Raw genomic sequence first — 23,671 nt, forward strand, 5'->3', positions numbered from 1 at the left:
TTAGTATGTGTATGTGCTTGTATGCTTACTGGGCGGGGCCCGACGATTAAACTGTATGCTATTACTTGTTATGCAGTATGAATTGTATGTGGGCGGGGCCCGTTATGCGAGTTAGGGTGAGGTCCGTTATACTCATTGGGCGGGGCCCGTTATGCAAGTTAGGCGGGGCCATTATGCGAGTTAGGTTGGGGCCCGTTATACTCTTTGGGCGAGGCCCGTTATGTGTTATATGTTTGGTATGCGGTATCTTAGGGAGCTCACTAAGCTTTGTGCTTATGGTTTTCAGTTTATGTTTCAGGTACTTCTGGTTCCAAGGGGAAGAGCTCAGGTTGATTGCATCGCATACACCACATGGATTCCGCTTTTGAGATATCACTCTGATTATTATGATGTTTGATATACTTATTTTCACTTGGGTTGTATGAATAATGTTTTTGGAATACCATTTTATTTAAATTAAAATGAAATTTTTGGATCATATTTTTGGGACGTTACACCTGCACTTGCCGCAACGGCACCGACCTTGCTGGCCTCTAGATCGTCAAATGTCTTGGGCTTCTTCGTTGAGCCCTCTGTTGTCTATGTTTGAACTGGCTTCCGCTTCTTCAAAAGCTCCAAATAAGTCTCCATTTCCCGGGCTCTGGCAATCACGTCATCCAAAGTCTTGTAGTTGGATATGCTCACAAACTCCCGAATGTCATCCCACTGAATATCATGATACTTCTTCATCTCATCGTCCGCAACATACCGTGGAACCAACAAAGCTCTCTCCCGAATTTGGCGTGATCTCCACCATAGTCTCTGTAGTCTAGTGAAGGTCCTGTAACTCCCTCGCCAACTGTTGCACCTCAATAGCTGGTGCAAACTCTACTATGAATCTCACCACACAATCATCCCAGGTCATGGTTGCCACTGCCTAACTCCTAAAGTGTCTAACCTCCTCCCACCAATCGCGAGCTCCATCAGAAGGCAATATGCAAATTCTACCTTAGACCCTTTGGGCAGAAGCTTGTCCGTGGGGCATTTATCATGTCAGCGATCCATCGTCTACTAATCCTTCTTCTCGAAGAACTTTAGGGCTCTACAAGTCTTGAACACTTAAAACTTTTATTTGACATGCTCTTGTATCGTGTTTCTCTTTCCATTTCCTTGTAACTTTGGAAGCGATTTAGCTCCTTGGTGTCGTGTTCCTTTTATTCTATAATCTATTTGCCTTTTATAAAAAAAATATTTTTTTATAGATTTATAAAAAAGAAAAAAGAAAAAACCAAATATAAGTAATTTTCATGTACAAGGAAAATTGAACTTATGTAAAATAGGGAGGGTGCGATGGTATTTTCTTTCAATAATGTGGGCAAAAATCAACTTCTTTGAAACAGCTCTGACTAGAGACGAAGTCTATCCTGTAAAGGTCACACCCTGGTTTTCCGAGAAGAGCAACAAACTGAGATCCATATCTTCTTCTTTGTTCGTGCCTGCTAGATATTGTTAAATCACCCAACTTTTTTTAATTCAATCTAGCTGAATTCGCAGCAGTTCAAACTTCAAATCGAGATACTAAGTTCCCAAAATGAGCGACAGTGATGATGACGAGCTGTTACAGATGGCTTTGAAAGAGCAATCTCAGAGAGATGTCAACTACTCAAGACCATCTCAGTCTCGATCCTCAAAACCTGTAGTCAATTTTGTTCAACCGCCGTCAAATCACAGGTCTGCTAAAAACCCTAATCCAGTGACCACCACAAAACCACAACATCGTCGGAACGCCACAGAGGACGATGATGAATCGGAAGTGGAGATGCTTAGTATTTCTTCAGGCGATGAAGATTCGGTTACTGATCAGAAGGTCGGGTCGAGGAATCGGGCCAAGGGTGCAGGTAGAGGTGGTGTGAAGGATGATGATAAACTTTGGGTCGGGGAAGAACCCGATGCTTGGAAGCGAGTAGATGAAGCAGAGGTATGTATGATTCTAAAAATCTAGGATGTATGTATGCATCAATTTGATCTTTCATGTGATTTCCAAGTTATCATTAATCATTTCAATTGTGGTGGCATCATTTCTGTTTTTACGATGTATTCAAGTTAGCATCATGCTATTATATAGTTAAGCATTAGGGTATATGTCTAAAGAATGTTAAAAGCACCCTTGATTTCTCACATTGGAGTGCAACTTCTATAGACAATCATGCTAAGTTTCAGGATCTCGAACTATAAAGGGTTGGAATGCTTATGACCCTGATCTAGTTAAGTTCAGGGAGCAATTGCAAGTTCTTTTCTATTGCAAAAAGCTACAAGCTTTTTGGTATATGCAGTCTTTAAAAAACAATTAATTGTGGATAGATGAAGTAGTTGTTAATTTGTTATGGGTATTCCCTGGAGGCGTGCCTTGGGTATTTTCCACTAAATGATGAAATATGATCTTGTTGTAAAACTTATGTATCATAAAATAATGCATGTTAAGTATATTTAGACAATTATGTTTGTTTCAGTGTCATTTTTTTGTTCTCGATTATATATAAGTTAATTTTCACGTTCGTAATATAACCGTTTTTGTTTGTTACTATATTTAGGTTGCTTTTGGTCACCCCATATGCATATGTGTTATATACTTTATATTCGATATTAAATTTTTGATATTTTTTAAAATTCAATACATTGTGTTTGAAAACACAAATGCATTATTCATAATCAAAGGGATTAAAATGAAACAGATAGTGGTGCAAGTAGACATCAACTGATTATTTACTTTGAGGAGGATCATGAGCTAATCCATAAGATTTATCATGATCAATTAATTTACGCAATGAGTGCATTTATTTTCAGCCTTTTCAATAAACTTATTTGGATAAAAAATATGTAACATAATGTTAAAAGCTGAATTATGTGAAACAACTTGTATCATACAATTATAATGCACCTCTGTTGGTTTAATATTTAATGTTTATTTACTTTGAGTATTTAATATTTATTTCTTTTTTAAACAATAATTAAATTTTCTGAAGTTTACATGGTTTGTGACAGCTTGGCAGAAGGGTTCGTGACATGAGGGAGACAAGAACACCACCTCCAACAACAACTCAAAAGTTTGAGAAGAAACCATCAGTTGCTATAAAAGGCCTCAATAATTTACACTCTTTCTCCCGTGGCATGGAATTTGTAGATCCTCTTGGACTTGGGTAATGACTCTCTAAATGACCATTTTACCCTTACATTCCCAAAAAAAACAAACTTCACGATATTATGTTAATTTTTTTTTATGGCAGGGTTATAGACAACAGAACATTGAGGTTGGTTAATGAATATACAGCAAGTTCTCCATCCAAGTCTGACAAAGTAGATGCTGATGTTCGAGGTAAATTTTTGATTTTTCTTTCCTTTTTTCTTTCTGCAGTTATGGATTCAAAAGTTAGTTTTATATAACCTTTTATAGTTTTATATTATACTAACAAATATGATTGAATACAATACACACAGATAAATTGATGTATTACTCTGAAAGTTTTGATCCAAAATTATTCCTATGTCGGGTCCACCAAGATACAGCTGCAGCAGACTTGGAGGCTGGTGCTTTGGCATTGAAAACTGATCTTAAAGGAAGAACTCAACAGAGAAAACAATTGGTCAAAGAAAATTTCGATTGCTTTGTCTCTTGTAAAACAACAATTGATGGTAACTTATCATCAACCATACTTTCATTTATTCCTATTGCAGCATTCTACTGTGAAAATACAATACAATTTTCATTGCTCTAATTAGGTAGATGAATTCATAGTATAATATCCTATTATAGCAATTTTATCCAAATAGATTTCTCAAAGTATAATAAGAAAAAACTGAAACTACAAAATAGGATGCATTAATAATAAAAAAGACACTGAAAGTACAAATACAATCCTGTAACAGAATACTTTAGTATACAAAACATTGTTATTTCTTGTATTATATAGAATCATATATACATATTCTACAGATATTGAGTCAAAATTGAGAAGAATAGAAGAAGATCCGGAAGGTTGTGGAACATCTCATTTATATGGTTCTATTCAAGGAGTCACTTCAGTGGCTAATCGTGCTTTTGCACCCTTACTTGAAAGACAGGTTTAATATTTTGGATGTGAATTTTTAAAATCCGTTAAATTGGGAATTCTTTTTATTAATTTTTTTTTTTAAAAAAAAAATTTAACTTTAGGCTCAAGCAGAAAAGATTAGGTCAGTTCAAGGAATGCTTCAGAGATTTCGCACTTTATTTAATTTACCAAGTGCAATACGTGGTAATATTAATAAAGGAGAATATGACCTGGCAGTCAGAGAATACAGAAAAGCAAAGTCAATTGTTCTCCCTTCTCATGTACACTAACTAAACTCAACATCTTTTTCTAAATTATTTATTGAATATATATATATATATATATATATATATATATATGTATGTATGTATTTGTATTCTTCATTATTATTTTTTAATTATTTTACAGGTTGGAATATTGAAACGTGTTCTTGAGGAAGTTGAAAAAGTGATGAACGAGTTCAAAAGCATGCTTTATCGGTCTATGGAAAATCCACAGATTGATCTAACAAATGTAAGGTCAATGGTCAATTCTAGACTTCTTTTAAATTTAAATTTAAAATTTTAATTTTTTTTTGTAGCTTGAAAATGTTGTGAGGCTTTTATTGGAGCTGGAACCTGAGTCAGATCCTGTACGCCATTATCTGAATGTACAGGTAAGCATACATACACATACACATACAGAGATACTCAATACATATTACATATGCATATTTATAAAAACTGTATTTTGTTTGTTTGTTTTTTTATTATATATCAGAATCATAGGATCCGAGGTTTGCTTGAAAAGTGCACTTATGATCATGAAACAAGGATAGAGAATTTACAAAATGAGCTACGCGAGAAAGCACTGTCTGATGAAAAATGGAGGAAAATCCAGATTGAATTAAATGAAACTGTGAGCAAAATTTATTTATTTTGTGGATATATAATATATTTTCTATGTGTTAAAAGTATATTTCTTATCTACTACAAACAGGGTGATGTTATGTCTACCGATTTTGTGAATGATTTAAATTCACAACAAAGAGATTCAGGTGCTGAAGAACTTGATGCTCTTAGAGGAAGGTACATAAGAAGATTAACTGCTGTAATTATTCATCATATTCCAGCCTTCTGGAAAGTTGCCATTTCTGTTTCAAATGGGAAATTCGCAAAGGTAACTATTTTCATTTTTTTTTTTAAATTCGGTTTTTCATTTTTCATGTTTATGCTGATTTATTTTTTTCTCTTTTACAGTCTTCCAAAGTCAATAAAACTGAGGAAAAGACAGGAGATGAAAAATATTCAAGTCATTCTCTTGATGAAGTGTCTGGAATGATACAGAATACCTTATCTGCATATGAATCCAAGGTAGATTTTCTTTTGTTAAATCTTTTTTTTTTTTATAAAATCTTTCTAACAGTAAACATTAAATGAACTAAACCAAAATTCTTCAGGTTCACAACACGTTTCTTGATCTTGAAGAGTCGAATATTCTTCGCCCGTTTATGAGTGATGCAATAATAGATATATCTAAAGCCTGTGAAGCTTTTGAAGCAAAAGAAGCAGCACCATCTGTTGCAGGTATGTGTTTTGACCTTTTTGCCCCTCTGAATAAGTTTTATGTTGATCTTAGTATAAATTTCAATTTTTTTTTTTATAATGGTAACAGTTGCAGCTCTGAGGACACTTGAGTATGAGATTACAAAAACTTACATACAGAGGCTTAGTTCATGGATGAGAGCTTCAACTGAAGAAATATCAAAAAATGAATCATGGATTCCAGTTTCTGTTCTTGAGAGAAATAAATCTTTATACACAATTTCTCACTTGCCTCTAGCATTCCGTTCAGTTATGGTCACAGCAATGGATCAGATAGATATGTAAGTTTAAGAAATATTAAAAAAAAAAAAAAAAAAAAGTAGTATTCTATAGTAGAAAGAATAAAAGTAAGATGCTATAATATTAATGGACAAATAAACAGCAAATTCTATAAAAGTAAGAGATTAAAATCAAATGCTATTATTGCAGGATGATGCAGTCTTTAGGGAGTGAAGCAAGAAAGTCAGAAGATGCTTTTATCCTGTTTCAAGAAACTCAAGAATCCGTTAGGCTTTCATTCTTGAACTGTTTGCTTGATTTTGCTGGTATGGAGAGGGGTATTTCTGTCTTTTTTATTTCTATTTTTTCTGTTAACTTATAATGGATCCATACCATATGATGCAAATTATTAGGTTACTTGGAGCAAATTGGAAGCGAGATTGGTCAAAATATATTAAATAAAGAAAATTCATCTTTTCAAAATGGGCATCATGTTGATGATGTGGAAGAAAGTTCATCTGATCCTCTTCCTGGAAGTATTACACATCCACATCAAAAGCTGCTGATGGTGTTGAGTAACCTAGGATTTTGCAAAGATGATCTTTCTCGTGAAATGCATGATAAATACAAACATATCTGGATGCAATCCAGGTATGTTTAATTGTTTGATGTGGTCTCATAAGTCATATATTTAATTGCAAGTTTTCCAAAATAGGTTTGATGATTATGTGGTGAATTAATTATATTTCAGGGAGAAAGATGATGATGACAATGATGTGGGAGATTTGGTTAGGTCTTTCTCTGGGCTGGAAGAAAAAGTCCTTTCACAGTATACAATTGCAAAGGTATACAACAAATCAGTCTTTAAATTAAATAATTAATAGATTTTATTTAAGTATAATCATCTTTAAGCTGTAAGGAACTAAACCATTTTTTTTTTTTTTGTCTCAGGCAAATCATGTTAGAACAGCTGCTGTCAACTATTTGTTGGATGCTGGAGTACAGTGGGGTGGAGCACCTGCAGTGAAAGTGAGGACTTGAATTATATTATATTTACATGTTTAGTCCCCAAGTATTATGCTTATGTTACATTTATAACTTTACTTTGCAGGGTGTACGGGATGCTTCTGTTGAGTTACTCCACACTCTTGTAGCTGTACATGCAGAGGTATTTTCCCTAAACCCTAAAACCCTAAACTCTAAACCCTAAACCCTAAAACTTGATTGCAGGTTTCTGCTGGTTGTAAGCCTTTGCTTGACAAGATACTTAGGATTCTGATTGAAGGCTTAATCGACACATTACTTAGCCTTTTTCATGAACATAAAGACACAGATGTAAGAACATTGGATGCAAATGGGTTCTGCCAGCTTATGCTTGAGGTAAATTTTATGATTATATGATTCTTTTCTTCTTACAAAAATCCTACAGAATTACAGCAATGCCATTTAAGTAGAAAGCTATTCTCACATCCTAATAAGAAAAACATGACAATGCAGTAATAGAAATAGGATGTATTTCCTTCTTTTATAAAAATCCATATTGACAATTGACATGGGTTATGCATGCAGCTTGAATACTTTGAGACGATATTAAATCAGTATTTGAGTCCGGATGCAAGTGAATCTCTGAAATCACTACAAGGGGTATTATTGGAAAAAGCCACCGAAAGTTCCTCCGAACCCAATGATACTCCAAAGCATCGTCGCCGTGTAACACGTGGAAGTGATGATATGATTGCAGATGATAGACAAGGGACCGTGTCTCCAGATGAGCTAATCGTAAGAGACTCTCTCATTCTCTATGCAAAAGACAAAAATACCCTCCCTCGTAATCAGACACAGCCTTGTCCTGTGTAATAATGAACGCCAGCCTGAAGGGCATTTTCGTCTTTTGCACACTTGTTCCATTCCATCTTCTTGGGTGGGACAAAAAATTGTAAATGCACACAAAACACAGTGCATTTTGTTCTGTGTAATAAAACAAAACAAAAGGAGGAGGATGTTTTTCGTAAATTTGATTTATGTTTTTGTGTTGATGTTGTTAGGCACTTGCCCAACAATGTAGCAGTGAGCTACTGCAATTAGAGCTAAAAAGGACTGAGATCAACACAGCATGTTTTGGTGAGTCGCTTCCATTGGAATCTGGTCCGGTTGTAGTGCCCAAACCAGGTTATGGTTCGTTTAGAGGCCCAGTAGACTCTTCACCAAGCAGGGTTTACGGGTCTCCTAGTTTTTCAAGGCAAAAAAGGAGATGAGGTTTGGATTTTTTTTATAATATATATATACATCGAAAACATGATTGTATGTTTGTGTAGATGTTAGAATAATTAGCATATTCTTTAAACTTTGTGTTGCTTTGTAATTTTTAATCGGTTTGAGGTATTTCTGTTGTACATACCAAATTATATATTATGTTTTTGATTTTGATATTATTTCTCCTATTTTTTTGAGTGGTTTTAGTATATACTATGTTGTTTTAATATTTTAACATGTATACGTTTTTGTTTTTTAGTATTGCAACAAAAAGCCAAAAAGAAAAACAAAAATAATAAAATAAAATAAAAACACAAATTCTGAATAGAATTTATTTTTAGTGGCTAAAAACAGATATCTTACGGTTTGTTTTTGGATTTAGGCTAATGGGAAGAATCGTTAAAGGCGACATGGATAGCTTTAGGTTGTTTTTGATTTTTTTTTTTCTTTTGACAATCTGCTTCTTAATTCAACAATTATATCATTCATATTTAAATGATAAACATAGATGATTGAGATAGAACAGGAGAACAAGGAAATTTATAATAGCAAAATAAAAGATTTCTTATGATTATGTGAGCATTTTAATGTGACAAGTATATTCAAACTTTTTTCAATCAATAAATTCATGAGAAACACAACATTCAATGAAATAGACACCACAATTATAATTAGCATTTTTTTTACCTATTACAAAGTTGTTAATGCAATATTATCCAAATAAAAAGCAAATTTTAATGCCATAATTTGATAAGATTTTTCAAAATATAATAAAAAATAAATAAAAGTACAATGCTATTTCTTGCATCCCTTAAAGCAACACAAATGAAAGTTTGTTGATTCTCTTTCCATCCACAAAAACCACCATCAATTACATTACAATGTAAAAACTTTCAAATGTCCCCAAATCTAATGAGAGATATCACAGGACCAAATATATGTGACACCATTTGTAGAGAGGACCTCAAGCAGTTCTTAGTGGAGGAGACACCAATATCACACCATCTCCTCTAACAAAAAGAAACGGAACAGTCCGCCTTGTGCTCTGCAAGAAATAGCAACATACTTTTATTAACTGCTTTATCATATCATCATCATATTTTCCTTTCAATCCGAAAAATCTTTCTGCTTTTTTTTTCGTATTAAGACATTGCATTTTGAAAATTCTATCAAGTTGCTATATTTGGGTAGAGTTTTTCAAAGTAAATAAAAAAAAATTCACAACATACCCGGACAATCTCTTCATATGTTTCATCATCAATTTCAACAGTTGTAACAATCTCTTCAACATCACCAAGAATCATGTTCAAATGCTGATCGTAAGCCTAAAAGTCGAAGAATAAACAAACCATTCAAAAAGCTCTCTAGATAGCAAAAACTAAAACAAGGAAGAAAGTGCTACATCTACATACAAAAATACAAAAATGAAAATGCAAATAAACAGGCACAAAATACAAAATCACTGCTGAATTTGACAAGTCTAAGAGGACCAAACCCCCATGTCAAACAGCAGAATTAGGCCTTATTTCTATCTTATACAACAAGACAAGAAATTTTGTATTTTCACAATATCCTCGACAAGCAATTAGGATAATTGGGAAATTAGGGTTCAAAAGCAACTATGAGGAATTTCCTCGGTAGACAATTAAACTGTTCAAATCGGAATAACAGAAGAAAGATTAATCGAAAGTATTCTAATACTGCTAAGTGTAAAGTTCAAAACCCTAATTAACTTTGAGTGTAAGCCAATCCGCTCAGAGATGGAAGATATTAGATTGAAGCAAAAATTAAATTGGAGTGTAAGTGAAAGAGGCATACATGGAGCTTGCCACGGAGTTCGCGATCAGAACGAAGCTTGACGTAGATACGCTCATCAAGACTGAGCCTAATCAGATCCAGAGGCTCCTTAACTGCGCTTTCCTCTTCGCTCGCCATTCTCGATACCTGTGGGTGGAACTGTTGTCGCTTATTAGGTTTTTGGGGTGTGTTGCCAAGGTTTTATGATAAACCTACTTTCCCTTTCGTTTCCAAATTCCAGCTGCTATGGTGAGTTCAAACAGCGATACGACTTTTTGTAATTTGGTCTCACCTAGCGCAAACGAACTTTTACTTCAAAAAAAATAATAATAAATTTATCATTTAATAAAAAAAAATAGAGAAATTAACTAATCTAACTCATATAAACAAATATTTTAACCACCTTATAATTTTTTTTATCGTATTTCAAAGTAGTTACATTCATTTTGGAGTTGGAGATGGTTGGAAGATATTGGGTCCGGAATTTGATAATCGTATTTTTCGGACCGACAAAATGGATTATGGACTATGTTTTTGGGAATATGATATTCGAGAGTATTTATGTTAATTTCCAGAGTTGGTGGTGGTAGGTAGGATTTGGGGCCGGAATCCGACACCCATACTTTCAGGATTGAAAAGTGTATTCTGGAATGTACTCTAGAATGTACGACCATTCCAGAGTTTCGTTCCGGAGTGGTTAAAATAGGGTATTTGTGTCTCTTCCATCAATTCGTCCACATACATTGTTCTTTGATAGTTTTCGTAATCTAAAAGAATGAGTATGTATACTGATTTTTTTCGAGTGTTAGTTTCTAGTGGAAGACAATGATAGCGTACCGAGGGATCTATGTAGTATATGTTGGATTTTAAGCACTATAACACTCCTATGATGCACATGCAACCCTAGATGCTTTGGATCTATGTTTTCTTTAATTATACATGCAATTTCAATTTTCCAAAGCATACACCCTAACTAGCATACAATAGAGGATATACAACATAAAACCTAGTTAGGTGAATACCTCTTGATGTAGTTTGTGGTTCTTGGTCTTAGAAAGCTTTAGCACCTCAAGTGTGATGTCTCTAATGTGTCACAAACACCAAATGCAAGAGGAGGCTTGAGAGAGTAGGCTAGTTAGCTCAAAATCGGTTATCACTCTCTTAGAATGAATGGGCAACCGATTTTAGGGCTAGGGGTTGCATGTATATTGTTACAAAGGTTAGGGTTTCATCCATACAAACCCTAATGCACCATGACCCTTCATATTTCTTAGGCTTCATGGGTTAATCCTCCATGGACTATCATATTGGTTTAGCCCATCCTAATCAACCATGGATCATTGACCCACACTATAAGAATCATTGATTTATGTAATCATTCCCTGTATATTTAATCGGTCTCTTTTGATTACTAAATTAATTCCAAATTAATTCTTGATCAATATTAATTAAATAATATGATTTCTCAATCAATATATTATACTTATAATATATTAATAAATCAAAAATAACCTTTCTCTCAAAAGTTCATCCTATCAAATTGCTCTGGTGAAGGCAACTCAAAAGGACCATGCTACTATCGGGTCAAGTATTGGATTTGGTGTCTAAGCCCATAACTATAATTGGGATGTACTTGACCCGATTGTAGCATGGCCCTTTTGGGTTGCCTTCACCAATGCAATTTGATAGGATAGACTTTTGAGAATAAAGTTATTTGTGATTTATTATTAATATATTACAAGTATAATATATTAATATGAAATCATATTATTTAATTAGTATTGATCAATAATTAATTTGGAATTAATTTTGTGATCAAAAGAGACTAATTAAATATATGAGGATTGACTGTGTAAATCAATGATTCTTGTAACATCCTGAATATTAAATAAATAAATAAATAGATAAGAGTTAATATGAATAGTGACCTACAATAATAATAATTAGCGGGGTGTCGGTTTCGGGGAGCCAAATAATATAATTTGGACCTTCGAGGACTAAAGTGTAATTTTAGGATTTATCTTGTAAAGATTTTAGAACTCAAGGTATGTTTGGTAATTATTTGGGCTTATTATGAAGGGAATTGTGAGAAGGAGGGACTGAATGTGTTAAATTGAGATCATGGGGGTTAAATGGTAATTTTCGGATCTGCCTTGCAAAAATATCTCAAAGTGGAGGGCTGTATGGTATTTATTGGATTTAAATTGAAAGAGAAGCTATGGGGAGGGACCAAAAGCGTATATTTGGCAGCATAGTTTGAATTGGACACGGGTTAACACTGTATCCTCCTTTTCCTTCCCTCCCGTTGGATAATGTAACCCTAAACCATTATGAGATCGGCCGCCGCCATCAGTTATCGACTTGTAGCACCTCCAGCCGCCGCCCTTGTCGTAATCAACCATCACCCTCCATCGGCATCCATTTCGCCGCCGAGAACAAAACCTTAACGCCGGAGACATCGTGGCAGTCGGAGAACCGCTGAGATCGGAAAAAAAAAAGAAGTCGTGTTCGCCACTGTGCTGTCGTGGGAGAGTCATGAGCCATCAGCGACGCTCTGTAAGTCACCTGCAATGCTTCCTTCCCCTTCTTGTCTCGTTATTTCGTGGGTGTGATGCCATAATCGCCACTGCCGCCATCGGTGGTGATAAGGGTTGTTGTTTGTGATTTTCCGGCGATTCCTGTTGCCTAAGAGTTGGCTGTTTGGGCGCATGCTAGTGTGTGGGGGTTGCTTTAGGTATTTGAGGCATGGGATGAATGTCTATCTGGCTGAAAATCCATTGCCACCACCACGAGGTGGTGGCTGCCGCCTCCTGCCGTCACGTCACCACCACTAACCGCCATATGGTGGTGGTTGTGGGTATTTGTTGTGATGAGTATGAGTATGCCTTGTGAAATGAGTCTTGTGTTAGCATTTTTGGTGGAGGAATTAAGGGAAAAACCACCACCACCACTGCGAGGTGGTGGCCGCCGCCATGAGCAGCCAATGACCACCACTACCTGGGATGGTAGTGGGTGGTGCTTGGCACAGTGAACCCTAACCGGCCCAAATGCTTGATCTGGGCTTGTTGGATGACTATTGGGCTAGAAACCCTTATTAGGGTTTAGAAAGCCCTAATTTTGGGTTTGCTGATTTGGGCCTATTGGGACCCGCGTTTGGACTAGTGGACTGAAGATAAAACCCATGACAATTTTATTATATGATCTATTAGTGGAATAGTGGACTTAATGGGTTAAGACCTTAATGGGTTAAGTGAGAAATACTTAACCATAATCGTCATTTTATGTGAAAACCATAATTTTTACTTGGGCCTTGTGATTGGGCCTTCCTATTGGGTTTTAGTATTTGGGCCATTAATGGGCCATCCAAGAGCAGTCATGTGGACTAGAATATTTAGATGGGGTTTAGGGTGAGGCCCATATAAGGGTTTAGGCCCAATTTGGAAAATTGGGCCATGGTGGGCCTAATGGACTCGAGTCATATATGGACGAGGTTGGTGGACCATGTTTAGACCTAATAATGTGAAGGTTGGTCTTAGATCCCAATGGGGTTATTTGTGGGTTTGGCTTAGCGATAGAAGCCGGAGTGTAGCAGTAGCATTTATAGGATCTGTTCGCCACCCGAGGTGAGTCTTCTCACTATACTTATCTGTGTTATAATTTGTGTGTGACTGGAGGGTCTTAGTATATTATTGACCAGAGGGTTTCAGTACATATAGACCGAAGGGTCTTAGTACACTATCGACCGGAAGGTCTTATTTGTTTATTATGTGTTATATGTTATTGTGCATACTGTCTTTGTGACTTATGTTGTTATGGTAATATGTGTATATATTGATCTTATGTGTTTATTAGAGTACTGCGATATCCTACATTATGTCTATGTGAATTATGTTGTGTATTTATTATGAGCTTATAGAGTTAGGACCGGAGGGTCCACAGAGTTAGGACCGGAGGGTCCATTAGAGTTGTGGGACTGGAGGGTCCCACTGAGACACATTGACCGGGGGGTCTTACAGAGTTATAGCCTCGAGTGGCTAATGTGTATTTGTGGTATTTTGGGGAACTCACTAAGCTTCGTGCTTACCGTGTTGTGTGTTATGTGTTTCGGGTGTTTCTCAGGATCACGGGAAGGCGATGGTTCGATTGTACACACGAGATAAAGAGTTATCTTTTGGAGGATCCTGGATTATTAATTTAACTATTATGCAATTGTGTTTCGTTAATTGATTATTGGGATTTTTGTGGAATGTATCATGAGAATTTTTGTAATTTAAAAATGAAAAATTTGTCTGAAAATTTACGGTGTTACAATTCTTATAGTGTGGGTTAATGATCCATGGTTATTTAGGATGGGCTAAACCAATGAGATAATCCATGGATAGTCCATGAAGGTTAACCCATGGAGCCTAAGTAATATGAAAGGTCATTAGGGTTTACAAGGTGTAACCCTAGCATTTGCTACACTATAAATAAACCCCCTAGAGCCAAAATCGGTTGCCACAACATTCTTGGAGAGTGTGTATTGAATTTGTGCTAAGTAACTTATTCTCTCAAGTCTCCTCTTGCATATTGGTGTTTGTGAACCATTAGAGGAATTACACTTGAGGTGCTCAAGCTTTCCGTGACAACCCGAAATTTCCATTATGAACAAACCATATCAAGCCAATAGAAGTTAGAACAATTACAGTGAAATTCCAGACTTTGGGTATAAGTTTGAGTATTTCAGGATTAGCACTTAAGGAGATATCAGGAGAGTGGATGCACTAGGGTTTTGTGCAACACTGTTATTCCAATACTCTAGGATATTAGAGTTCATTCCGGGAATAAAAATATTTTCTGCCAAAAATCCCAGGACTATATATAGAAATCTGAACCATATTCATTCATTAGTTACATTTCCAACTAGAGAAAAGCCGAATTCTCTCTCACGGATCTTCAGGTTTTTATCCCAAATCGTGAATACTTCTATCTAGTTGTATTATATAGCTTAGATTGTGTTTTATAACATCAAAATCGGATCAAAACCCCAAGATTCGAGAGTTTACCGCCCAAGAACACTTCGAGAGTAAACTCCTTTTTAAGGGCCAAAATAGTGCCCAATGTCCCTCAAAGCCTTGGAACTCAAACTAGAAGCCACCATTACATGTTTTAGACCACAAAACAATTAAGAATCAAGGCTAGAAGTGAGTTCACGGCCAAGGAAGCACTTGGGCCGTGAACTCAATTTTTAAGTGTCAAAATGCCTTAAAAACCTTCCTTAAGCCAAGAGACTAATTTAGACATGTACCCTAAAGTGTTTATAGCCTAGAAAACATAAGGAATCACAAGGATAAAGGAGTTTACGGCCAAGACAAATTCTTGGGCCGTAAACCCCTATAAATGGGACAAATGACACCCTAACTCCTTCCTTATGACTAGAACCCAACATAGATCATATACTTGAAGTGTTAGGAAACTAAAAACATCAAATGGTACTCCTTACCATGAGTTTACGGCCGTAAACACATGGGGGAGTGGTCCCAGGGCCGTGAACATCAAGCAAGGCCATTTTAAGGCCTTAAACCCACCCAAACACTTGTTTAAGCCTTGAAGCACTTCACCACATAAGTTGTAATAATGTTAGACTTCATTTAGTGACCCTATAGAGAGTTTACGGCCAGGATTTTACTCCCCTGGGCCGTAAACTCCAACACATATGGTCTTTTGACCATAAACTCCCATAAGAGGTCCTGCACTCCTTTGTTGCAACCCATTAGCCTCCTAGCACTTGACCAAAGTGTTTTCCTCGCATTAGGATATTTATACATGTTTAATTAGTTTGATAATCACTAATTGTTTATATACATATGTCTTCATATGTAATTAGGACCATTGTGTGTGTCTAAAGTCTTCACTCGACACCTAGCAGTCCTACCTCACCAGTTCATCCGAATCACCCACAACAGGTGAGTTCATACCCCTTAATCAATGTTTTAACTATTTTTTTAATGTTTTATGGGGGGATACAAGTAGAATCATGCTAGTTATTATATCAATCACTTGTGATTAATAAACAGCATTCAAATGATTGGCTACTCATTAGCCGTTTTACCAAACAGTTTCCTTCAAATGTTTTTCATAAACATTTTATATGTTTAAAACTCCTTATTAAACTGTACCTTTTACTCTGTATGTTTCATTTCAAACTTATTTACAATTGTGTTTCAAACAAATGTTTCTTTATATTAAACTGTTTTATCAAACCCATGCCTTCAAACCGTTTTATAGATTGACATCAAGTCGATCTTTTCTTAGATAATAATTATGTTCAAAGGTTTTACATAACTTATTTTATGCTTTTATATTATAAATTGCATGCCTATATATGTATGGTTATATAAGAAATGTTGAAAGGACTTAGGAAGGCTATCCACCCTATTTCCTTTTCCTCGATTTGGATGTGGTCTGGTGGGATATCGGGTACCTGTCCAAAGGTCGTTTAAATATTAGTTATATATCATGTGTACATATATAGTCATAAAGGTCCTTCCGATTCATCCAATGCCCTTGGGTAACAAGGGTATACATCCATGTCCATACGTACCAGTTAGATTACTAGTAAACTACCATATGGGTAGTTTAGGAAGATACTAGAACTATTACTAGAACGCGATATCATACAATGAGTCAGTTCATTCATGAGTCAATACTTGCTATATAGAGAGAACATACATTACAGCTAGAACATTACAATACATTACTATACTATTACATAGATATGTTACATGATCACACTTACATGAGTACAATTACATGATCACACTTACATGAGTACACTTACATGATCACACTTACATGAGTACAATTACATGATCACACTTACATGAGTACAATTACATGATCACAATTACATGAGTACACTTACATGATCACACTTACATGAGTACACTTACATGATCACACTTACATGAGTACACTTATATGATCACACTTACATGAGTACAATTACATGATCACACTTACATGAGTACGCTTACATATACATAGGACAGACGTCACTAGGTGCTATAGCATGGAACCAGTTCAGGATCTAACTATACCGATGAATCACAACGCAATTGTGATAGTTATATCGAGTATACATGATCATAGTAATGTGGATGCTCACGGCTTGCATACATGCAGGGGTCGTGGGTAGGTCCCAAAATCCCTTTGATAGGGGAGCGTATAGTCTGGGATCTAGACATCATACCTTATCCCTCAAATAAGGCAGTTGAGTACCGATGTAGTTATTTATTACAAATGCTACAGTACTTAGAAGAATTACCCTAGACTTAAGGTAATTGGTACAGTTGTAGTTCGGCACTACACCATAGTACTATTTCATTTTTCCCATTACATTCACTTCGTGAATATTCACACGACGCACAATAATGTAGAAAACTATATTTTTGGTTAATGATAGTCAGACTTGGGAAAATACACACTCTTACTAGAGACACACACACAGACACTAGATGCCTTGGTAGAAGGCTACATAGAGATCAGTTAAGTCTTGGTAGAAGACTCCCTGTTATAATAGTAGGAATCATAGGGATTTCTAGAGTTTTTCAAACGTTTATAGTTGTTTTACATACATTTTCAATACTTACGATTTACATACATTTTCAATACTTACAAATTCTTACATACAAATTAAGACACTAAAATACTTATGATCTCACCAGCTTTAAAGCTGATACTCTCTATCAAAATAACTTGTATCCTCAGGTCAAACATAGAAAGGTACCGATGCAGGGTTTAGAGAAGATGGAGCTCGTTCAAGACTCATCTTTCATTTTGATTGATGCTTCAGTGTTATCAAAATTTGACAGAACACACTTGTATAATAATTATATTATTAATGCAATGGATGATGTTGTTGATTGTTTACTACTTTTCATTGTTGTGATACTGTACATAACGTCCTCCGCCCCAGAACGTTTCCGCCGTTCTTGGTTTTGGGGTGTGACAGATTGGTATCAGAGCATTGTTTATAGTGAATTAAGTATATCAACCCATAAAAGATATACTACCTATAAATACATAAGGGATTAAAAATATTCTGACCAAGAGTTTATACTTTAAATAATAAAATATTTAATTAAGTATACGTGCTGCATTCATACTAAAATCAGTGTCAGTAGGACGGTACAAAAGAATTACGATTGTTGAGAAACACAGGTGGGCTTAGAGACATATGGTCAAAACTGGGAAAATATAGCCTGATCACCTATATTATCCGAGGGTTGACTAGCATGTGCCTAAGTTTAATTGTGTGGTTGCAACAAGTCTAAAAATCTTACCAACCCTACCACAATGAGAACAGTAGAACATAACATTAAACTAAAAATACTATAGGAGTATTTGGTGTTACTATAAGTACGTTATACTGGAGAACTAAAACGGAATCTTTATTACCAAGTTGATAGTTGCTAAGTGGATACACTAAGGCTATATGTAATTAGGTTGTTATAGACTTAGAATTTGTGAAAATTTTACTTTACCCCTATTCTGTGTGAATTTGGAGTTAAGGTCACTTATTCGAAGGCCTATCCTGTTTCGATTACATATAACTGGTATGCACTTCACAAATAGCGATGTAACTAATGAAGATTTTCTAAATAATTATCTAGATAGTTCGTCTAATAATTATTTTCTTACCCCAATTCTTGCGTAGATAACATGGCTGGACTCCATCCCCACGGCAACCCGTACCTCCCGAATGAGGTCATTGTTGGATGGTTTGAAGAAGAACCAGAGAATGATCATCCTATCCCTTTGAATGATCACCATGATGAAGACCTTTCGGATGATGCTAACTCCGAACCCGAGGTTGAGAACCTACCCCAGGCAGCTCCCGTTCCAATTCCTAACCCTCGTCTGGCTTTTCAAGGCCCGACGCCTGAGTGGGTGGAATGCTTGGAAACATGGAGCCAAGGAAAAGATCAGCCCATGCCATTTAATGGTGACCGAAACTTTTATGACCTGAGCAATGGGGGCTCAGCAAACAGAATCTTGCCAATCTTGGTCCGCAGAGTGGCCCGAAATGAGATTCAAGGCATGACAGCCCTACATCAGATTACCGAAGTTGTCGCCGATGCGAGAATGCATACCCTCCCCACCATTCGTCTAGAAGATGCTCGCGAGAGATCTGAGAGAAACCATGAAATCCTGCTGCAAGCACTGGCTGAATCACGAGCCGAAGTCATAGAGCTCCGAGTACGCCAAAGGGTGTATGAAAGACACCTACTTGACGTGGAACGTCAACTGGCTGAACTGAGAGTTCACCAGAGGGATGACCGTCGCCAGTAGTAGATGCTTTACTTTATTTTCCTTATTAAAAGGAATCATTTTTCTGTCTATGCCCGATGTGGCATTTTCTATGAAATTATCTTGTACTGTAAGTACTTTTGGTTAGGCCTTTATGTTGTCAAGAACTATCTTCTCTAGATATGATGTAAGACCTTTTGCAAGGTCATTTTCCCGAACTTTTACGTCATGAATATCAAAGATATTGACAGTCGGCTAACTTCTGTGTCATTTCCTTTATTCAAGTACTCTCATCATACTTTCATTGGAGTCTATCTGAAACCTGCTTTAGTCAAGTCATTGGACTATAGTAATTTAGCTCCGGAGATATTTCCAAGTCTCTTTTACTGGTTGGATCCTGTTATTCACCAACCCACGATACCTCGGCTTGAACGACAAACGTCTTGAGACCATTCTACGAACTCACTTCCATTCCGTACTAGGACTGCATCATAGGGATGTAGGTCAAACCTTCGCGATTATACCTCCAATCCGTACTAAGACTGCATCATAGGGATGTAGGTCAACCTTTCGAGAACATACTCTTACTCTTTGATTGAGAAATCGAAGTACATCTAGGGTCAACTAGAATCGCTCACAAAATCCTTATCTTTCGTGTTATAGAATCATGTCGTCATCCGGAAGCAATCAGTCGAACAACAAAACCTCTACCTTTCCTATGGACGCCGCTACCTTTCAAACCGCAGTTACAACTGCCGTGACAGCTGTCCTTGCGCACCGTAGCGCTATCAGCACGATCAATAATGATGATGGGATTGAAGTTTCCAACCGTGGTATCCATCCAGGAAGTCACCAAACAGTAACAGTCACAGGATCGCAAAGCCGAAAGACAGAGAACAAGAAACGAAAGCGTCAAGCCCAGAAAGAACGCAAGAAATCCCAAAAACTTGCCATGCAACAGCAACAAGTAGAAACCCCTGCCATCCCCGTACCGAGCAGGCCATACGATGGAAAACTCCTGAAGTGTGATAAGTGTAGTTTCCATCATCATGGGGCTTGCCATGAGATGCAATGTTGCAATTGCCTAAAAATAGGGCACCATGCTCGTAGCTGTGGAGCACCGGCACGACCCATCACTCAAGTCCCTATCATCGGGACCAACCCTACACACAAAAGTAGTGTTAATGCTGAACGCTTTAGGAAGCAATTTCCAAGGTGGAGTAATGAGGAAGGCACTCGTGTCCACATAACACTGGCTAAACACCTCACTTCCACCACCAATGTTGGTGCTGTCCAGATATGTCACCAATGCGGTGAAATTGGACACCTCAAGAAGGATTGCCCGATAGCGAAGAACTCGGGTGCTGATGGGAAGATTCTCAGGATCACAGCTGCAGGAGAAACTACATCGGAACCTCATTAATGTAATTTAGGCGTTTCATTGTAACAGACTTATGAAACATCCAAAACTAGTGCAACTAGAGTCTTACCTTTTGCGAGATCCTGTCTGTATAGGGATGCTCGTGCTGTGTATACTTGTCTTTTGTAGTATACCTTATTCGCAGCAATAGTCTTGTAGAAAATCTAAAGTACTGTAACTCTGTTCATGGTTGCACGGTTGTGTTTTGTCTGTAAACGTCTTATGTTCAAATCTAATGTCTTTAAGTTTCCGTATGATTCTGACATTATCATACAACTAGATTCAATTTGATCCACACCATACCAGCCTCATACGTACATCTCTTTCTTCGAAATCGCCCTTCCAACAAAGCCGTCATATCAGAACACCGAAGTACTTAGGCATGGAGTACCTTATATTTCTTTCCTTTCCGAAGGAATCCCCGAAGTACCACTCGTGCAGTACGTCAAGTTCAACCCAAAGATTCATATGGTTGATCTATCACTGAGGAATGTATACATAAGAGTGATATATAATCAAGGTTCTACAGGTTTAGAATTGATGATTCCACTTTAACTTCTTTTTCCTCGATAGGATGTGAGCTTAAAGAAGAATCAGTTATTTGACTACCTTTTCAATCTTAATTATATACGACTCGTATACACGAGATTGTGATTGTGAAACCATATATGAATTCTAACATGAACTTCAGGACGAAGGACTGCTCAAGACTACGAGTAATCGCATTGTCATGTGAACAAACTTAGAACCCAGTAAGACTTCTGTAAATAGATTTCCCTTCAGTCTAAACACCTACGGAGATACAAGAACAGTCCGGACAACTTAGCGAACTACACAGAAATAGAATTAGAAGACTAGGCTTCTCACCCTGGAGAACTCCGGTCTTATTCTTCCAGAGATCGACGGATTGCATCATATGTGCCTCGGCTATCGAGGGCTCCGTCTAGATTTTTCCGTTAGAAATCGTTGTCTCTGCCTCGCATAGATGAATTAGTTGAGCAAACGCAAGGAAAGAATTACTTTCAGAAATGGACCTGAGATCCGAATATCACCAGTTCGAGTGTTAGGGAAGGATGTCCGGAAGACTATCTTCCGAACTCGATGCGGACACTTCGAGTCCGTAGTGATACCCTTCGGATAGGACCAATACGCCCATAGTATTCACGAGCTAAATGAGTAGGGTACGTCTTTCTTACTTGGATCAGTTCGTCATTTCTCCATGTAATGACTTACTTATCTACCCTCGTGGTAAGAAGGAACCCCTGGAAACATTACCTTTAGAGGAACTTTCGCGAAGTTCTCTAAGCACAAGTTTTGAAATTGAAGAGTCAGGTTCCTATGACACACTGTTAGTGATGTGGGAATATTTGAGTACTCTTTCAATTTGTCAAAACTGTTGAGAATTTGTCGACACCAGAGACGCCGACAGAAATTCGCCAAATTCTAGGTCTTACAGACCTACTGTCTTAATTCATCCAGAACCCCTCGCAAATCACAGAAAACCGTACGACCTTGACCCAGCAAGGAGTGGCCCTTGACTGGGAAGTTTAGCAAGAGAAAGAACCTTTGGAATTCCAAGTGAGAGACCAAATTCTTTAGGAAAAACTCACTCTGGGAATGGCTTAATATGCTTCGTATCGTGTGGAAAGCTAAAACCAATATAGTTAGGACCTCCGAGATTCTTACCAGAATCGGTCCTATGCCTCGCACAAACTAGACCTACTCCACGAACTCAGTAACGTACATTCTACTATTCGCGTCTCGATCCTGAAACCATACCTTTCCGTTAGGACTCTTGTAAGTCCACTCATCGAGATCCTCGCCTTCGTATTAGAACCGTAGTGACCCTCGACCGAAAGGTCAAGCGGACGAAGCAACGCCGTCGCCCATTAGTGAAGGTTCGTTGGGATACCAACCGAGAACCTGATTTCACTTAGGAGCGCTAGAACCAATCAATTAAGAAGTTTCCTCCTCATGACTCGATCATTCGTACCTACTTCCTTACCTAAATTCTAATTTCGGGACGAAATTCCCTTCAACAGGGGGATGATGTGACAACCCGAAATTTCCATTATGAACAAACCATATCAAGCCAATAGAAGTTAGAACAGTTACAGTGAAATTCCAGACTTTGGGTATAAGTTTGAGTATTTCAGGATTAGCACTTAAGGAGATATCAGGAGAGTGGATGCACTAGGGTTTTGTGCAACACTGTTATTCCAATACTCTAGGATATTAGAGTTCATTCCGGGAATAAAAATATTTTCTGCCAAAAATCCCAGGACTATATATAGAAATCTGAACCATATTCATTCATTAGTTACATTTCCAACTAGAGAAAAGCAGAATTCTCTCTCACGGATCTTCGGGTTTTTTTCCCAAATCGTGAGTACTTCTATCTAGTTGTATTATATAGCTTAGATTGTGTTTTATAACATCAAAATCGGATCAAAACCCCAAGATTCGGGAGTTTACCTCCCAAGAACACTTCGAGAGTAAACTCCTTTTTAAGGGCCAAAAGAGTGCCCAATGTCCCTCTAAGCCTTGGAACTCAAACTAGAAGCCACCATTACATGTTTTAGACCACAAAACAATTAAGAATCAAGGCTAGAAGTGAGTTCACGGCCAAGGAAGCTCTTGGGCCGTGAACTCCATTTTTAAGTGTCAAAATGCCTTAAAAACCTTCCTTGAGCCAAGAGACTAATTTAGACATGTACCCTAAAGTGTTTATAGCCTAGAAAACATAAGGAATCACAAGGATAAAGGAGTTTACGGCCAAGACAAATTCTTGGGCCGTAAACCCCTATAAATGGGACAAATGACACCCTAACTCCTTCCTTATGACTAGAACCCAACATAGATCATATACTTGAAGTGTTAGGAACCTCAAAACATCAAATGGTACTCCTTACCATGAGTTTACGGCCGTAAACACATGGGGGAGTGGTCCCAGGGCCGTGAACATCAAGCAAGGCCATTTTAAGGCCTTAAACCCACCCAAACACTTGTTTAAGCCTTGAAGCACTTCACCACATAAGTTG

At 37.1% G+C, this 23,671-nt stretch overlaps 2 protein-coding genes across 3 annotated transcripts; one reads left to right on the forward strand and one right to left on the reverse strand.

Moving 5' to 3' along the window:
• Positions 1 to 1,341: 1,341 nt before the first annotated feature.
• LOC145063211 (exocyst complex component SEC5A-like) lies at positions 1,342 to 8,301 on the forward strand. Of its 2 annotated transcripts, XM_079010803.1 has the most exons (21): positions 1,343 to 1,957; positions 3,022 to 3,176; positions 3,264 to 3,352; positions 3,475 to 3,669; positions 3,971 to 4,098; positions 4,190 to 4,348; positions 4,476 to 4,580; positions 4,648 to 4,722; positions 4,827 to 4,964; positions 5,046 to 5,225; positions 5,306 to 5,419; positions 5,506 to 5,632; positions 5,721 to 5,931; positions 6,080 to 6,195; positions 6,283 to 6,520; positions 6,621 to 6,714; positions 6,821 to 6,898; positions 6,981 to 7,037; positions 7,100 to 7,249; positions 7,439 to 7,648; positions 7,915 to 8,301. In XM_079010803.1, the coding sequence occupies exons 1-21, from the start codon at positions 1,571 to 1,573 to the stop codon at positions 8,122 to 8,124; spliced, it is 3,216 nt and encodes a 1,071-aa protein (XP_078866929.1). In that variant the 5' UTR covers positions 1,343 to 1,570; the 3' UTR covers positions 8,125 to 8,301. The 2 variants fall into 2 exon arrangements, with proteins under 2 accessions (XP_078866928.1, XP_078866929.1); XM_079010802.1 differs by having other exon boundaries at positions 1,342 to 1,957; positions 4,827 to 5,225.
• Positions 8,302 to 8,868: 567 nt separating this feature from the next.
• On the reverse strand, positions 8,869 to 10,189 carry LOC145063212 (sm-like protein LSM3B). The gene is made up of 3 exons (XM_079010804.1): positions 9,941 to 10,189; positions 9,352 to 9,447; positions 8,869 to 9,167 (listed from the first exon to the last, which is right to left on the reverse strand). Exons 1-3 carry the CDS (start codon positions 10,055 to 10,057, stop codon positions 9,087 to 9,089), a joined length of 294 nt encoding a protein of 97 aa, XP_078866930.1. The 5' UTR covers positions 10,058 to 10,189; the 3' UTR covers positions 8,869 to 9,086.
• Positions 10,190 to 23,671: the final 13,482 nt, after the last annotated feature.

Source organism: Lactuca serriola, chromosome 7, assembly GCF_051521515.1.
Source record: "Lactuca serriola cultivar US96UC23 chromosome 7, Lser_US96UC23_V15, whole genome shotgun sequence".
Taxonomy (NCBI): domain Eukaryota; kingdom Viridiplantae; phylum Streptophyta; class Magnoliopsida; order Asterales; family Asteraceae; genus Lactuca; species Lactuca serriola.

Bases quoted from the DNA above. Each gene is read 5' to 3' on its own strand.
- LOC145063211 (XM_079010802.1), top strand. From the start codon at position 1,571: ATGAGCGACAGTGATGATGACGAGCTGTTACAGATGGCTTTGAAAGAG. The intron at 3,177-3,263 runs GTAATGACTCTC...TTTTTATGGCAG, and splicing joins GTAGATCCTCTTGGACTTGG to GGTTATAGACAACAGAACAT. The intron at 6,715-6,820 runs GTATACAACAAA...TTTTTGTCTCAG, and splicing joins CACAGTATACAATTGCAAAG to GCAAATCATGTTAGAACAGC.
- LOC145063212 (XM_079010804.1), bottom strand. From the start codon at position 10,057: ATGGCGAGCGAAGAGGAAAGCGCAGTTAAGGAGCCTCTGGATCTGATT. The intron at 9,448-9,940 runs GTATGCCTCTTT...TTCGACTTTTAG, and splicing joins AACTCCGTGGCAAGCTCCAT to GCTTACGATCAGCATTTGAA. The intron at 9,168-9,351 runs GTATGTTGTGAA...TATTTCTTGCAG, and splicing joins CATATGAAGAGATTGTCCGG to AGCACAAGGCGGACTGTTCC.